The sequence below is a fragment of the Salmo salar genome, chromosome ssa17 (assembly GCF_905237065.1).
Source record: "Salmo salar chromosome ssa17, Ssal_v3.1, whole genome shotgun sequence".
NCBI classification, from domain to species: domain Eukaryota; kingdom Metazoa; phylum Chordata; class Actinopteri; order Salmoniformes; family Salmonidae; genus Salmo; species Salmo salar.
Genome location: NC_059458.1, coordinates 72,295,670 through 72,314,324, shown reverse-complemented (window position 1 = coordinate 72,314,324; position 18,655 = coordinate 72,295,670). Strand labels below are relative to the sequence as shown.

At 47.9% G+C, this 18,655-nt stretch overlaps 1 protein-coding gene across 1 annotated transcript in view; it reads right to left on the bottom strand.

The window, feature by feature from the left end:
* Positions 1-5,752: 5,752 nt before the first annotated feature.
* LOC123728087 (nuclear respiratory factor 1) overlaps positions 5,753-18,655 on the bottom strand; it is a 40,988-nt gene continuing 28,085 nt past the window's right edge. The window contains exons 9-10 of the mRNA XM_045698656.1: positions 16,225-16,385; positions 5,753-7,367 (exon numbers count right to left, since the gene is read on the bottom strand). Coding sequence (XP_045554612.1) covers positions 7,207-7,367; positions 16,225-16,385 — 322 coding nt within the window. The 3' untranslated portion in view covers positions 5,753-7,206. The remainder of the gene's footprint in view (positions 7,368-16,224; positions 16,386-18,655) is intronic.

Below are 18,655 nucleotides of genomic sequence, written 5' to 3'. Positions count from 1 at the left end.
AGACAACCAGTATTCCTCGATAGACAGCCAGTATGCCTCGATAGACAGCCAGTATGCCTCGATAGACAGCCAGTATGCCTCGATAGACAGCCAGTATGCATCAATACAGCCAGTCTGCCTCGTTAGACAGCCAGTATGCCTTAATAGACAGCCAGTATGCCTTAATTGACAGCCAGTAAGCCTCGATAGACAGCCAGTATGCCTTAATAGACAGCCAGTAAGCCTCAATAGACAGCCAGTATGCCTTAATAGACAGCCAGTATGCCTCGATAGACAGCCAGTATGCCTCGATAGACAGCCAGTATGCTTCAATACAGCCAGTATGCCTCGATAGACAGCCAGTACACCTCAATAGTGAGCCAGTACGCCTCGATAGACAGTTGATATGCCTAGATAGACAGCCAGTAAGCCTCGATAGACAGCCAGTATGCCTCGATAGACAGCCAGTATGCCTCGATAGACAGCCAGTATGCCTCGATAGACAGCCAGTATGCCTCGATAGACAGCCAGTATGCCTTAATAGACAGCCAGTATGCTTCGATAGACAGCCAGTACACCTCAATAGTGAGCCAGTACGCCTCGATAGACAGTTGATATGCCTAGATAGACAGCCAGTAAGCCTCGATAGACAGCCAGTATGCCTCAATAGACTGCCAGTATGCCTCGATAGACAGCCAGTATGCCTTGATAGACAGCCAGTATGCCTCAATAGACAGCCTGTATGCCTCGATAGACAGCCAGTATGCCTCAATAGACAGCCAGTATGCTTCGATAGACAGCCAGTATGCCTCAATAGACTGCCAGCAAGCCTCGATAGACAGCCAGTATGCCTCAATAGACAGCCAGTACGCCTCGATAGACAGCCAGTAAGCCTCGATAGACAGCCAGTATGCTTCGATAGACAGCCAGTAAGCCTTGATAGACAGCCAGTATGCCTCAATAGACAGCCTGTATGCCTCGATAGACTGCCAGTATGCCTCAATAGACTGCCAATATGCCTCAATAGACAGCCAGTATGCCTCGATAGACAGCCAGTATGCCTCAATAGACAGCCAGTATGCCTCGATAGACAGCCAGTATGCCTCAATAGACAGCCAGTATGCTTCGATAGACAGCCAGTAAGCCTCGATAGACAGCCAGTAAGCCTCAATAGACAGCCAGTATGCTTCGATAGACAGCCAGTAAGCCTCGATAGACAGCCAGTAAGCCTCGATAGACAGCCAGTAAGCCTCGATAGACAGCCAGTAAGCCTCGATAGACAGCCAGTAAGCCTTGATAGACAGTCAGTAAGCCTCGATAGACAGCCAGTATGCCTCGATAGACAGCCAGTAAGCCTCGATAGACAGCCAGTATGCCTCGATAGACAGCCAGTATGCCTCGATAGACAGCCAGTAAGCCTCGATAGACAGCCAGTAAGCCTTGATAGACAGCCAGTATGCCTCGATAGACAGCCAGTATACCTCAATAGACAGCCTGTATGCCTCGATAGACAGCCAGTATGCCTCGATAGACAGCCAGTAAGCCTCGATAGACAGCCAGTAAGCATCGATAGACAGCCAGTATGCCTCGATAGACAGCCAGTATGCCTCGATAGACAGCCAGTAAGCCTCGATAGACAGCCAGTAAGCCTCGATAGACAGCCAGTATGCCTCGATAGACAGCCAGTATGCCTCGATAGACAGCCAGTATACCTCAATAGACAGCCTGTATGCCTCGATAGACAGCCAGTATGCCTCGATAGACAGCCAGTAAGCCTCGATAGACAGCCAGTAAGCCTCGATAGACAGCCAGTAAGCCTCGATAGACAGCCAGTATGCCTCAATAGACAGCCAGTATGCCTCGATAGACAGCCAGTATGCCTCAATAGACTGCCAGTAAGCCTCTATAGACAGCCAGTATGCCTCGATAGACAGCCAGTATACCTCAATAGACAGCCAGTATGCCTCGATAGACAGCCAGTATGCCTCAATAGACAGCCAGTATGCCTCGATAGGTAGCCAGTATGCCTCAATAGACAGCCAGTATGCCTCGATAGACAGCCAGTATGCCTCAATAGACAGCCAGTATGCCTCAATAGACAGCCAGTATGCCTCGATAGACAGCCAGTATGCTTCGATAGACAGCCAGTAAGCCTCGATAGACACATCTCTGGTGAGTGGTGTAACCTGTTTTCTGCTTGACAAACAGATTCAGATTCACTTGACTCTATTCTAGTCTCACATTGCCAAACTTAACATGCATGGGTGACATGTACATTATTAAGGAAAATGCTTTTTTATCTCTTGATAATGTGATGATTATGTGACTTGTGAAACCCAGTCCTGACTTTGTAATGTAAGTGCACCTGTTGACATTCTAGCTTTTACATTTTTCCTCCATAGAAAATCACAGTCTCTCTCATGCAAATAATCAACTTATTCAAAAGACTAGCCCATTGTCTCAGACTCCTGTAACGATCTTCTCTGCTGTAGTATAGTGCATTGTGGGAAAGCCATCGTCAATGCAGGGGCCTTCTCCAGATGGGCTCCACCTCTCAGGTTACACCACATTTTCAGCCCCCTTTCTCTCTCACTCTCTCTCTCTCTCTGCTTCTCTTTCTCACTCTCTCTCTCTCTTTCTCTCTGTCTGTCTGTCTCTCTCTGTGTCTCTCTGTGTCTCTCTCTGTGTCTCTCTCTGTGTCTCTCTGTGTGTCTCTCTCTGTGTCTCTCTCGCTCTGTTGCTCTCTTTCTCTGTCTCTCTCCCTCAGAGGCATGATGAGTGGTGCTCAGGGTTAGGTTGGGAGAGTTGGGCTGAGGGCAGAGACAGCCGTGCCTGTACTCCTCTAATGCACCCAGGGGCATTAGTGAAATGAGATTAGGACCCATCGTTCTTACGCCAGTGTCTGTCTGGGCCGGAGGGAGGGTAACAGAGGTGATGTGAGTTAGTAGTGTTGCTGGGGAAGGTGTGGAGGCCATTATTAGTTATAACCCACTATGTGACAGAGTAGAGCACTTAGTATACTGATAGCAAATGTTGCTATAATTCAGAATTATCCCCTGGTTCATCCAACACATTGTGTGTGTGTAGAAGTGTGGACAGTGGAGTCTTGTTCAGCCCCTCCCCTTCTCCCCCTATCAACCAATCAGCCCCTCCCCTTCTCCCACCATCTCCTATCAGCTCCACCCCCTCTCCCACATCACCCCACCCCTTCTCCCCATCTCCCCCATCTCCTATCAGCCCCACCCCCTCTCCCCTATCTCCTATCAGCCCCACCCCCTCTCCCCCTCTCCCCCTCTCCTATCAGCCCCACCCCTTCTCCCCCATCTCCTATCAGCCCCACCCCCTCTCCCCCTCTTCTATCAGCCCCACCCCCTCTCGCCCTCTCCTATCAGCCCCCATCCCCTCTCCCCCTCTCCTATCAGCCGACCCCTTCTTCCCCCTCTCCTATCAGCCCCACCCCTCTCCTATCAGCCCCACCCCTCTTGCCCTCTCCTATCAGCCCCACCTCCTCTCCCCCTCTCCTATCAGCCCCACCCCTTCTCCCCCCATCTCCTATCAGCCCCACCCCTCTCCTATCACCCCCCCCTCTCCTATCAGCCCCACCCCATCTCGCCCTCTCCTATCAGCCCCACCCCCTCTCCCCCTCTCCTATCAGCCCCACCCCTTCTCCCCCCATCTCCTATCAGCCCCACCCCCTCTCCTATCAGCCCCACCCCCTCTCCTATCAGCCCCACCCCTTCTCCCCCATCTCCTATCAGCCCCACTCCCTCTCCCCCTCTCCTATAAGCCGACCCCTTCTTCCCCCTCTCCTATCAGCCCCACCCCTCTCCTATCAGCCCCACCCCTTCTCCCCCATCTCCTATCAGCCCCACCCCTTCTTCCCCCTCTCCTATCAGCCCCACCCCCTCATCTCCTAAGGCTGGTGCTGGGACGAGGGGATGGAGTGGAGATTATCCCTTGTGCTGGAGTATTAAGAAACGATTAGTGGAGATTAAAGGCCTGCCCCAGAGTCTGCACGACTCCAGGCAACAAGAATGGAGCTGGCTCAGCCAGAGAGAATCAATATCAATACGCCTCCTACTACTACTACTGTGTGTGGAGGTACTGTGTAGGTACTGTGTACAACTGAGTACCAGCACACACAGCCAATGATGTCATATGTAATAAAATAATATGCTATTGATATTACGAGGCTTGACTGCAGTGTATTGTCCTGAGTGGTATTCCCTTGGACAGAGTAGCTTAGTGCTGAAACATAACTGGGTCGTGTTCAGTTGTCACGAAAAGGCAAAGAAACAGTCAGAAACAGAGTAAAACAGGGAGGTACTATCTGAATCCAATAAGAAATGCACGTTTTTGCTTTCCGTTGCAAATCACTTTATTACGGTATGTCCTTATGAAAAATACCTTGGTTTCCGGGGGCATGTCAGGATTGGTGGACAGGTGATTTGTCACCACAGATGCCCCCTGCTCTTCATCCTTTACAGGTCAGGTCACACACCTCACCGCATCACCGAGCCCCCCAACAGGCATCCGCATAGATCCATCTGCTGCCACCATTAGCTGATTACATCACCACCACCCACCTCACTGACTGACCGGCTTACCACAGCACCTTTCATCAGTGAGCCTGCCTTCATCAGACACTGGAGATGAAACAGTTAACATGAAGTCTGCGTCCTAAATGGCTCCCCTATTATAGTGCATTACTTTTGACCAGGGCACATCCACTATAGGGAATAAGGTGCTGTTTGGGACGCAGGGTGCTGAGAGGCGTTAGGTGTATGTCAGGGCGCGTACACCGCTGCTCATGTTGAGGTACGATGTGCACTTAGTGGTTACTTCCTGCTACTTTGTTAATTCCTATTTTGTAGTGGATACTTCATTCTATAAATCCCAAGAATATGTTTGGATGGACAAAACAACAGACAGGGATGGTAAGAATCAATCTCGACACACAGAACCAAATCTGGTGTCTGCGCTGGCCGGCTACTCCATTAGAGTCCATTCATTTATTTAGCAGTCTGTCATGAGAGACGAGGTAAGAACGAATGTGGCTTTAAATTCCCTGTATAGGTGGATATTTTCGAGAGAGAGGGCAAGGCCTGTTTCCCAGAAAGCATTCTAATAAGGCTTTTTACTCTGGTGCTACAGGGTGATGCACACGTGTCACGCTCCTACCCCCCCAGTGGCCAGCTGCCCCCTAACCCCCAACATCCCCCTACCACATCAACACACACACCATTTAGACATCCTCTCAAAATTGTCTCCTTAAAATGTCTCATAAACAAGCGCTTCAATACAGAGAAGATAGCAAAGCAGGAAACAACAGGACTTGGTGTATCTTTCCATCCATGAGGTTGTAACCTGCTTCCTGTGCTGTAATCTGGGAGGCAGAATGGGGTGTGTGTTGACGCCTGACGGATTAGGGCCCGAACCAACGTCTCTCTCCCACTCCGTAACAGAAGGACCCAGCTAGCAAATCCCAGGCTTTAACCACGGGGAGGGCTGCACAGTGCAATACAGCTTATGATGTAACCAGGACCCTGAGCGTCCGTCACGACAGGCTCTGAGTGTGTGTGGCGGGTAGGGGATGACAGTGGAGTGTATAGAGGTCATGGAGTTTTCATGGCAGGGTAACTACATCGATATACCATGTAGAAAAAGAGGGGCATGGACCAACAACGACCTGGTATGATGTGAAGAATAATAGTAGGGTTTTGGAAAGGAAGTATTTCACCTTCAGAGTTCAATGATGACACTGGCTAGTGTGACCGGTGAACAGTAGTCACTTTATTGGGCGATCACATGGACTGCATGCTTGGTGTAATTCAGTCACCTAATGTATTTCCTAAATCATTCATTCTACGAAGGATTCTCTGTAGTGAGCTGAATTTATTCATACCGTCATATCAATCCAAAGAATGCACACGTATTCTGTACAAATACAAAAGTCATTGAATGCTCTGTAGTACACAGTACGGCCTCCCTCAATGTATAAAATGATTTAGAATAAGTTCCTACCACTGACATCAAAAGGAGCGTCTTGGTTGTTTTGTTTTTAAATACTCAAAAAGGGACAGCTACTCATGCATTGGAGACACCAATTGTGATATTCTCTGGAGTCAAAATGGCTGCCTAGCCAGGTCGTCAAATATCCAGCACAAAAAATACCTTACTGATAAATCCTGAGTCTTCACAAATCCCAGCATGTGTGTGGAGTGGACTACAGTACAATAAACCACACAACAACAGGTAACATATTTCAGAAATAATGTTTCATTGGAATCATTCTAGGCAGTGAAGTGTCTTACAGTTGATAATTGGGATGCTTCATAGACATCCAGGGTACAAGAGGAACATTGACTAATATAGCAGGGGGTGGAATTAGTGGAAAGGTTCCTGGGTTTCGGCACAACCTGATTGCATATGAAGTCCATGACAACAGAGCAGAGAGTGATTGTGATTTAGTAACCGCATTCTATAACAAACATGGAATAACACTCACATAGACATAGTACCAAAACGTCATTAATGGGACTGTGATATAGGTTCAGAATGAAAGGTGAATTGGTGGTGGTGGCGTCCCCCTTGGCTTTTTGGTTATTCTTTAAGTAAATGTTAAGGTGTGCAGAAATAAATACTAAATACTCTAACCCATGTCACACAATGCTCAACATCAAAGCTAAAAAGGACATTCAAACAAAAAACATATCTTCTACTATATACACACACATATAGTAAACAATGCATTGATAAATCCGTCACTTTTATTCCCCTGCAGATGTACATAAAAATATATTTTTTACATTGTACAGAGCGCAGCATGTGGAAACCATAGAGAATGATAGAGGCCTCTACTGGCCAAAAGGCTGTATCAGCATGGGCAGCGCCATTTAGGGCTTCCACCATTTTAATGTAGTCAACTGGGGGGGGGACTTCCAACTTCATTGGCTGATCCTTCCTGGTGACGCTGACGGAGTCATGTCCAACCGGGTTATCAGGAGGGATCAGTCAATCGTGAAGCGGAAAATTGACTACTTCAAAATGGAGATGGCCTCAATGGTGATGCCCATGCTGTCACAGACACTATAATGGCACAGATACAAAGATGAGCCCTCTATCTCTCTCTATGGTGAAAACGGACTATCCCTCCCTCAGCTCCCGGCGGCGGCCATTTTGGGACTTTGTTCCAGCGGAACACACCTGCCAAGGGAGGATTCAGTGTCACTGCTCCAGAGTCACTACCTCCACCGCGTGGCCGTCCAGTGTGACTGTGTTGTCGATGCGTGTGGCCACGGGCGCCATGGCCACTTGTACGGGCCGGTTCCCCTGGGCTAGGCTGGTAACCACCGTCTGGTACATGCTGACTGGGATCTGCACCAGGCCTGGAGAGAGACAGAGGGGGGATACAGGCTTAGACACGTTTAAATAGTATAAAGTAGCCTTTTCTTCTGTTCTCCATCGACCTAAATGTCTTTTTATTTTATTTATTTCACCTTTATTTAACCAGGTAGGCCAGTTGAGAACATGTTCTCATTTACAACTGTGACCTGGCCAAGATAAAGCAAAGCAGTGCGACACAAACACAGAGTTACACATGGGATAAACAAACATACAGTAAATAACACTATAGAAAAGTCTATATACAGTGTGTGCAAATGTAGTAAGATTAGGGAGGTAAGGCAATAAATAGGCCATAGTGGCAAAATAATTACAATTTAGCAATTAACCACTGGAGTGATAGATGTGCAGAAGATGAATGTGCAAGTAGAGATGCGGGGGTGAAGAAGCAAAAAATAAACAACAATATGGGAATGAGGTAGTTGGGTGGGCTATTTACAGATGGACTGTGTACAGTGGGGGGGAAAGTATTTGATCCCCTGCTGATTTTGTACGTTTGCCCACTTACAAAGAAATTATCAGTCTATAATTTTAATAGTATGTTTATTTGAACAGTGACAGACAGAATAACAACAAAAAAATCCAGAAAAACGCATGTCAAAAATGTTATAAAATGATTTGCATTTTAATGAGGGAAATAAGTATTTGACCCCTCTGCAAAACATGACTTAGTACTTGGTGACAAAACCCTTGTTGGCAATTACAGAGGTCAAACGTTTCTTGTAGTTGGCCACCAGGTTTGCACACATCTCAGGAGGGATTTTGTCCCACTCCTCTTTGCAGATCTTCTCCAAGTCATTAAGGTTTCGAGGCTGACGTTTGGCAACTCGAACCTTCAGCTCCCTCCACAGATTTTCTATGGGATTAAGGTCTGGAGACTGGCTAGGCCACTCCAGGACCTTAATGTGCTTCTTCTTGAGCCAGTCCTTTGTTGCCTTGGCCATGTGTTTTGGGTCATTGTCATGCTGGAATACCCATCCACGACCCATTTTCAATGCCCTGGCTGAGGGAAGGAGGTTCTCACCCAAGATTTGACGGTACATGGCCCCGTCCATCGTCCCTTTGAAGTTGTCCTGTCCCCTTAGCAGAAAAACACCCCCAAAGCATGTTTCCACCTCCATGTTTGACGGTGGAGATGGTGTTCTTGGAGTCATAGACAGCATTCCTCCTCCTCCAAACACGGCGAGTTGAGTTGATGTCAAAGAGCTCCATTTTGGTCTCATCTGACCACAACACTTTCACCCAGTTGTCCTCTGAATCATTCAGATGTTCATTGGCAAACTTCAGACGGGCATGTATATGTATTCTTGAGCAGGGGGACCTTGCGGGCGCTGCAGGATTTCAGTCCTTCACGGCGTAGTGTGTTACCAATTGTTTTCTTGGTGACTATGGTCCCAGCTGCCTTGAGATCATTGACAAGATCCTCCCGTGTAGTTCTGGGCTGATTCCTCACCGTTCTCATGATCATTGCAACTCCCCGAGGTGAGATCTTGCATGGAGCCCCAGGCCAAGGGATATTGACAGTTCTTTTGTGTTTCTTCCATTTGCGAATAATCGCACCAAATGTTGTCACCTTCTCACCAAGCTGCTTGGCGATGGTCTTGTAGCCCAATCCAGCCTTGTGTAGGTCTACAATCTTGTCCCTGACATCCTTGGAGAGCTCTTTGGTCTTGGCCATGGTGGAGAGTTTGGAATCTGATTGATTGCTTCTGTGGACAGGTGTCTTTTTTACAGGTAATAAGCTGCGGTTAGGAGCACTCCCTTTAAGAGTGTGCTCCTAATCTCAGCTCGTTACCTGTATAAAAGACACCTGGGAGCCAGAAATCTTTCTGATTGAGAGGGGGTCATATACTTATTTCCCTCATTAAAATGCAAATCAATTTATAACATTTCTGGATTTTTGTTGTTGTTATTCTGTCTCTCACTGTTCAAATAAACCATTAAAATTATAGACTGATCCTTTCTTTGTCAGTGGGCAAACATACAAAATCAGCAGGGGATCAAATACTTTTTCCCCCCACTGTACAGGTGCAATGATCGGTAACCTGCTCTGACAGCTGATGCTTAAAGTTAGTGAGGGAGATAGAGACTCCAGCTTCAGTGATTTTTGCAATTCGTTCCAGTCATTGGCAGCAGAGAACTGGAAGGAAAGGCGGCCAAAGTAGAAGTTGGCTTTGGGGATGACCAGTGAAATATACCTGCTGGAGCGTGTGCTACGAGTGGGTGCTGCTATGGTGACCAGTGAGCTGAGATAAGGCGGAGCTTTACCTAGCAAAGACTTATAGATGACCTGGAGCCAGTGGGTTTGGCGAAGAATATGAAGCGAGGGCCAGCCAACGAGAGCATACAGGTCGCAGTGGTGTGTAGTATATGGGGCTTTGGTGACAAAACGGATGGCACTGTGATAGACTGCATCCAATTTGCTGAGTAGAGTTTTGGGGGCTATTTTATAAATGACATCGCCGAAGTCGAGGATCGGTAGGATGGTCAGTTTTACGCGGGTATGTTTGGCAGCATGAGTGAAGGATGCTTTGTTGCGAAATAAGAAGCCGATTCTAGATTTAATTTTTGGATTGGAGATGCTTAATATGAGTCTGGAAGGAGAGTTTACAGTCTAACCAGACACCTAGGTATTTGTAGTTGTCCACATATTCTAGGTCAGAACCGTCCAGAGTAGTGATGCTGAATGGGCGGGCAGGTGTGGGCAGCGATCGGTTGAAGAGCATGCATTTAGTTTCACTTGCATTTAAGAGCAGTTGGAGGCCACGGAAGGAGAGTTGTATGGCATTGAAGCTCGTCTGGAGGTTAGTTAACACAGTGTCCAAAGAGGGGCCAGAAGTATACAGAATGGTGTTGTCTGCATAGAGGTGGATCAGAGAATCACCAGCAGCAAGAGCGACATCATTGATGTATACAGAGAAGAGAGTCGGCCCGAGAATTGAACCCTGTGGCACCCCCATATAGACTGCCAGAAGTCTGGACAACAGGCCCTCCGATTTGACACACTGAACTCTATCAGAGAAGTAGTTGGTGAAGCAGGCGAGGCAATCATTTGAGAAACCAAGGCTGTTGAGTCTACCGATAAGAATGTGGTGATTGACAGTCGAAAGCCTTGGCCAGGTCGATGAATACAGCAGCACAGTATTGTCTCTTATCGATGGCAGTTAGGATATCGTTTAGGACCTTGAGCATGGCTGAGGTGCACCCATGACCAGCTCAGAAACCAGATTGCATAGCGGAGAAGGTACAGTGGGATTCGAAGTGGTCGGTGATCTGTTTGTTAACTTGGCTTTCGAAGACTTTAGAAAGGCAGGGTAGGATGGATAAAGGTCTGTAACAGTTTGGGTCTAGAGTGTCTCCCCCTTTGAAGAGGGGGATGACCGGGGCAGCTTTCCAATCTTTAGGGATCTCAGATGATACAAAAGAGGTTGTTTAATGCAGTACGCTCAACCAGCCTCACAAGGGCAGACCACGTGTAGTAACCATGCCAGCCCTGGACCTCTACAATGTTTAATGTCATTAATTGTAATTGTTTGTAAATGTATTTTTAGTTATGTGTCCGACCCCAGGAAGAATAGCTGACATCATGGCGTCAGCTAATAGGGATCCTAATAAACATGTATATTCCATATTTTCTTGTGTGATGTTATAAATGTAATTTGAAGTGAAATATTAATTTCCCAGAATGAGAGCAATCCATTTTGCTATGCTATTATATTTTTTGGCCACACATACAATGCAGTATTGACAAAGGGACTGATGAAATGGACAAATGACAATTGGCCATTTTAGTTCTACTGTGAAGTGCCTTGGTCCATGAGGGTCTTTAAGGTGGGGTTAGGGCCTGAGAGAGAGCCATGCTTGAGTCAAACCGCTTTAGGCAGCCATTTTAGAGAGGCTACATTGCAGAACAATGGTCCAATTGAACCGGACTGCCTCTCCTCCCTGCCCAGCTGTGTGTGAGTGTGAGTGTGTGTGTGTGTGTGTGTGTGAGAGACTCTGCCTGGGGATTACTACTTAAGTCACGTGGGTCTCTGCCCAGCCCCACAAGCTGTCACAGTGTCACAGGCTAGGGGAAGGAGGTCATAGCTGGGCGGATGCTCGTGGTCATTCCACATTTCAGTGATACACTGGCATAATGATAACTAATGCGGGCATTTTGAAAATGATGCATAAATGTGATCAACAATATGATAACCCACACCTCTTTACCTTATCCACTAGGTAAAGGATCCAGACCCCTCCTTTAGAAAATGTGATTAGTTTAAACACCACATTTTAGTGTTAAAATGTAACGTGAGAAAATGCAATTTAAACAATGTCTGTCTACAGACATTAATAAAGTCTCAATTATGTTTCAATTATAAAATCACTAAATGTAATGCCAAGTAAATCCATTTGGTCGACTCGTATGATCAATCTGCGCGTACATGCCTTCTCTAAATGAGGCCCCAGGTCCCCCTCTGTAGTAGTCTAATAAGCCCCCTTGGTCCAGCTACGTGACAGAATCAAGTTGTGTTGATTCAGGTAGTTGACTGGCTGTGATGATTGTATAGTAGCAGGGCTTACAATACAGTGTGTGTGGGGGGGGCAGTCTGGCATAGTAAGTTCACCATGTCTTGACTGATTTCAAGTCAATGCTAATATGGCACAATTTGCTAGCTAGCTGACCAACAACTGTAACAATGTATTTGAGAGACAAGCGCTCATTGTGCAAATGTAAATATGTTTTCAATAAACAGTTGAGACTAAATATAGTTTACATGTTGTCAATATGTGGCAGGTAGCCTGGCATTCAGAGAGAGAGCCCGGTGCTTACTGAGTCAAGTACCAGGCCAAGCCGCTCACACTTCACTTACTGTGACATTGAGGGCCATGGTCGATGAGTGTGTGTATGTGTGCTAGGGACAAAGCTAGCCAATCAGGCAGCACTTCAAACAGTGGCCCCTCCACTCCTCCATTACGGTGATTAGGTAAAGGTCAACAGGCTCAGGAGAGGAGCAGCACTGGGCCAACAGGTGAAGGGCTGGTTGTTAGCTGAGTGGGGCCTGCTGCTAGCTAACATACTAAGTGTGTGTTCCAAATGGCATTCTATTCCCTATACAGTGCACTACTTGTGACCGCTTTGGACAAAAGTAGTCAACTATACAGGGGATAGGGTGCCATTTGGGATGCAAACTAACAGCAGAAGCTACAAGGGAGGGAGGTTTAGCGCTGTGGCTTCTACCAACTGGCTAAAATAACCCACTTGTAGAATGATGGGGCACGGAAGGGGCTCCAGCTATCCCACAATGCCCTTTCCTAGCCTCAGGCTCCTTGGTTCTGCTGCCTCCCTCCCTGTCCATTCACTAAACAGAGTGGCTGAGTTTTTGACGGCTCACAAAAAGCCACAACAGATGTGTTTTCACTAGATAACACAGCCACAAAGTCAAAATTGTCTTTTTGGTCTTAAAGTTAGGGTTAGTAGTGTGGTTAAAGTTAGGTTTAAAATCAGATTTTAAGAAGATAAATTGTAGAAAGGGGTGGGGTTTAGCCATAATTACGACGTTGTGGCTGTGTTAACTAGTGACGACCCAACAGATGGGCATCTTAAAAAGGGTAGCTATTTTGCAAATGACCGTATGATTCATGTCCAAATCGGAACATGTTTTTCGTTGGTCATACCGTCTGTCACTCCTGTGAAACATACCACACCCAATAGGGACAGCTTTAACTTCACTTAGGAGAAAAGCATTAGATTCTCACTGCAATGCAATGCAGCGACTGTAAAATGATGGGCAGGCACATTGTGGGGGGGAAAGAAGGCTTCCTGATGTCCATTTCTTTAAATGTAGTTGTAGTGCTTGCTAATCAGCTTTGGGTGTTTAAAGACACACCTTTGCTAGTGGCCTTCTTCCTACTGCAGCCTGTGGGCAGTGGTAGAGGAGGGGACAGTGTGAGTCACCATGAGGCCGGTTGCTGTCCGGTCCCAGGGCGCTGACAGCTGGCCCAGTGATTAGACTATAGACTGATAATGGAGTGGATCAAAGCCTCTTTAGCAAGAGCACTTCAGGGAGATGACAACGCCCCCGTGCCTGGGGGGGAAGGGTCACCAGCAGGGGCATGGCCCACTGTAGGACAGGGAGGTGACGAGAAGAGACAGGAAACTAGCCCTGAAGGCAGAGAGTATGGAGTTTCTGGAATGATGGTGGTGGAGTGTTACGTGGATAAAAGCTGCTGCTGAGATCATGATGTAACCATCAGCTGATGAGAGCTGGTATCATACGACCTGAAAGAATCGAAATAACTGTAATCAGTATGTATTGGAAATGTGTATCTACAGTATGAACGGTCTGCAGCAGAGTTGTAGAGACATAGTAGGGATTAATAGAATGGTGGACATGCTCACATGGGTCTCTGTTGCATCAACACAGAGTGTCTCACTGACAGGTCCTGTCCTATTCCCTCACATACTGACCAGACCTGGCATCTCCTGTCCTATTCCCTCACATACTGAACAGACCTGGCATCTCCTGTCCTATTCCCTCACATACTGACCAGACCTGGCATCTCCTGTCCTATTCCCTCACATACTGACCAGACCTGGCATCTCCTGTCCTATTCCCTCACATACTGACCAGACCTGGCATCTCCTGTCCTATTCCCTCACATACTGACCAGACCTGGCATCTCCTGTCCTATTCCCTCACATACTGACCAGACCTGGCATCTCCTGTCCTATTCCCTCACATACTGACCAGACCTGGCATCTCCTGTCCTATTCCCTCACATACTGACCAGACCTGGCATCTCCTGTCCTATTCCCTCACATACTGACCAGACCTGGCATCTCCTGTCCTATTCCCTCACATACTGACCAGACCTGGCATCTCCTGTCCTATTCCCTCACATACTGACCAGACCTGGCATTTCCTGTCCTATTCCCTCACATACTGACCAGACCTGGCACCTCCTGTCCTATTCCCTCACATACTGACCAGACCTGGCATCTCCTGTCCTATTCCCTCACATACTGACCAGACATGGCAGATCCTGTCCTATTCCCTCACATACTGACCAGACCTGGCAAATCCTGTCCTATTCCCTCACATACTGACCAGACCTGGGTTTAAATACATGTCTATTTAAGTATTTGAAATACTTATTTTCTTGTTTTGAAATGTATTTGAAAGTAATTAAAATACAGTAAATAGTACTGGAACCCAGCTGTGATACAGACACTACTGTGTAACTGGGAAGACTAGACTCAATGGAGGAAATGCTGTTGGTGGAAAACCAGCTTCACTAATGTGTCCCGGTGTTGCTACCACCCAAGAACCATACTCATCAACAGTCCTTTTATGTGGACCTCACCTTCTGGGGTAAAATCAGAAAGTACACAACAAACTCCACAACTAAAGTACAGGACCAAATATCCAGTCATACCAACTCCTTTGTTAAATGCACATTGAAACCTATGGCCTTGTTGAAAACCTCCGGGCCTTTTAGTGATTTTCATTTGCCACCCTTCCAGACAATTTGAATGAGTTGAATATGAAAGGAGCTTGACTTGCTCTGAATGTAATGAATGATATAAATCTAGTGTAAACTGAGTATCATTAACATTCAAACTGGACAGTTGTGGTCACTTAATGAAACACATGGGCAGAGTCAAGTTCAGGCAGGCCTCTGCGCTACAGTAAAATCATTCTCCCCCCAATTAGTCCTTTTGGAAGTTTTTCTTGTTAAGCCCTTTTGTTGGTCTGGACAGAGTATCTAGTATGACACACACACACACACACACACACACACACACACACACACACCACACACACACACACGCACAGCACAGCTGGGGAACCTGGGTTATCCTAGCGAGAGCAGGGGACAGGTTTGTATGTGCTGTGTTACCTGTAGCTGACACCCCAGACAGGTCATCATGATATGGGAGGATTATGTTCAACTGAGTGATTTAGTCGTTTTGTATGCATGGTGTATATGAAACAACGTGTGGGTTCAAACGCTAGGGCTGCGTGGGTTCAAACGCTAGGGCTGCGTGGGTTCAAACGCTAGGGCTGCGTGGGTTCAAACGCTAGGGCTGCGTGGGTTCAATGTTAGGGCTGCGTGGGTTCAAATGCTAGGACTGCGTGGGTTCAAATGCTAGGGCTGCGTGGGTTCAATGTTAGGGCTGCGTGGGTTCAATGTTTGGGCTGCGTGGGTTCAAACGCTAGGGCTGCGTGGGTTCAAACGCTAGGGCTGCGTGGGTTCAAACGCTAGGGCTGCGTGGGTTCAAACGCTAGGGCTGCGTGGAGTTCAAACGCTAGGGCTGCGTGGGTTCAATGTTAGGGCTGCGTGGGTTCAAACGCTTGGGCTGCGTGGGTTCAAACGCTAGGGCTGCGTGGGTTCAATGTTAGGGCTGCGTGGGTTCAAACGCTAGAGCTGCGTGGGTTCAATGTTAGGGCTGCGTGGGTTAAAACGCAAGGGCTGCGTGGGTTCAATGTTAGGGCTGCGTGGGTTAAAACGCAAGGGCTGCGTGGGTTCAATGTTAGGGCTGTTGTTTGAATTGACATTTACATTTTCCATCAATGAAGTAGCTATCAGCAAAGTCAGAGCTAGAAAGGGGGGGGTGCCAGTGTTAGTTCACAAAAGGCATTATTATTATTTTATGTTAGGGGGGGTGTTGTAATGTTAGGGGGTGTTGTAATGTTAGGGGGGGTGTTGTAATGTTAGGGGGGGTGTTGTAATGTTAGGGGGGGTGTTGTAATGTTAGGGGGGGTGTTGTAATGTTAGGGGGGGTGTTGTAATGGTATGAGGAGTGTCAGTGGACTATTTCACATTGATTTATACAGGTGAGTCAATTACCTGACAATAGTTGTTGAGAGGTTGTGTGGTACGTACCGCTGCCATCTTGCACTCCAGTCAGTGCTCCTACAGCAGCCGCCGTTTCCCCGGCCAGAACGATTTGACCTCCTCCCTGTAGGGTGGCCTCAGCCAGCGTCGCCACTGCATGGGCCGCAGCCTCACTGCAACACAATCACACACAGCTTAGAGATGGAAAGGAGGTGATGCGTGGCTATTTGTCCACCCTTCACATCATTGACAGACTGGTGGACATGGACAATTATTGGGAGAGGGGACAACAACCCAAGCCCCAACCCTGACAGTATGGTGGTGCCAGAGGCCCAACATTAGCCTACAGTTGACTGTATGGTGCTACCAGAGGCCCAACATTAGCCTACAGTTGGCTGTATGGTGGTGCCAGAGGCCCAAGATTAGCCTATAGTTGGCTGTATGGTGGTGCCAGAGGCCCAACATTAGCCTATAGTTGGCTGTATGGTGGTGCCAGAGGCCCAACATTAGCCTATAGTTGGCTGTATTGTGCTACCAGAGGCCCAACATTAGCCTATAGTTGGCTGTATGGTGGTGCCAGAGGCCCAACATTAGCCTACAGTTGACTGTATGGTGCTACCAGAGGCCCAACATTAGCCTATAGTTGGCTGTATGGTGGTGCCAGAGGCCCAAGATTAGCCTACAGTTGACTGTATGGTGCTACCAGAGGCCCAACATTAGCCTATAGTTGGCTGTATGGTGGTGCCAGAGGCCCAAGATTAGCCTACAGTTGACTGTATGGTGCTACCAGAGGCCCAACATTAGCCTATAGTTGGCTGTATGGTGGTGCCAGAGGCCCAAGATTAGCCTACAGTTGACTGTATGGTGCTACCAGAGGCCCAACATTAACCTATAGTTGGCTGTATGGTGCTACCAGAGGCCCAACATTAACCTATAGTTGGCTGTATGGTGCTACCAGAGGCCCAACATTAACCTATAGTTGGCTGTATGGTGCTACCAGAGGCCCAACATTAACCTATAGTTGGCTGTATGGTGCTACCAGAGGCCCAACACTCTCACCCAAACACCCACTTCAACTCCCCACATCTGAAGGTGAGTAGGCAGCACAAAACCGACCCCAGTGCCCCAGGGACTGCGGACAAGGAATGGGGTCATTAGAACATGGGGGGAGATGGGGTCATTAGAACATGGGGGGAGATGGGGTCATTAGAACACGGGGTGGAGATGGGGTCATTAGAACACGGGGGGTCATTAGAACACGGGGGTCATTAGAACACGGGGGGAGATGGGGTCATTAGAACACGGGGGGAGATGGGGTCATTAGAACACTGGGGGAGATGGGGTCATTAGAACACGGGGGAGGGTCATTAGAACACTGGGGGAGATGGGGTCATTAGAACACTGGGGGTCATTAGAACACGGGGGAGATGGGGTCATTAGAACACGGGGGGTCATTAGAACACGGGGGAGATGGGGTCATTAGAACACGGGGGAGATGGGGTCATTAGAACACGGGGGAGATGGGGTCATTAGAACACGGGGGAGGATGGTGTCATTAGAACACGGGGAGATGGGGGTCATTAGAACACGGGGGAGATGGGGTCATTAGAACACGGGGGTGGGGTCATTAGAACACGGGGAGATGGGGTCATTAGAACACGGGGGTGGGGTCATTAGAACACGGGGGGATGGGGTCATTAGAACACGGGGGTGGGGTCATTAGAACACGGGGGAGATGGGGTCATTAGAACACGGGGGAGATGGGGTCATTAGAACACGGGGGTGGGGTCATTAGAACACGGGGGATGGGGTCATTAGAACACGGGGGTGGGGTCATTAGAACACGGGGGATGGGGTCATTAGAACACGGGGGAGATGGGGTCATTAGAACACGGGGGAGATGGGGTCATTAGAACACGGGGGGTGGGGTCATTAGAACACGGGGGGTGGGGTCATTAGAACACGGGGGTGTGGGGTCATTAGAACACGTGGGGGTGGGGTCATTAGAACACGGGGGGTGGGGTCATTAGAACACGGGGGGGTGGGGTCATTAGAACACGGGGGGGTGGGGTCATTAGTCAGCTCAGCTTTCCCCATTGAGACCGTGTCTGTGCCTTGATCTAGGTTGGGCAAAATTAAAAATGGCGGTGTTCGCTTTAGCAATCTCACTAGTATAAAGACCTCCTCCATTCCTGCCATTATTGAAAGAGATTGTGATACCTCACATCTCAAAATTGGGTTACTTAATGTTAGATCCCTCACTTCCAAGGCAGTTATAGTCAATGAACTAATCACTGATCATAATCTTGATGTGATTGGCCTGACTGAAACATGGCTTAAGCCTGATGAATTTACTGTGTTAAATGAGGCCTCACCTCCTGGTTACACTAGTGACCATACCCCCCGTGCATCCCGCAAAGGCGGAGGTGTTGCTAACATTTAC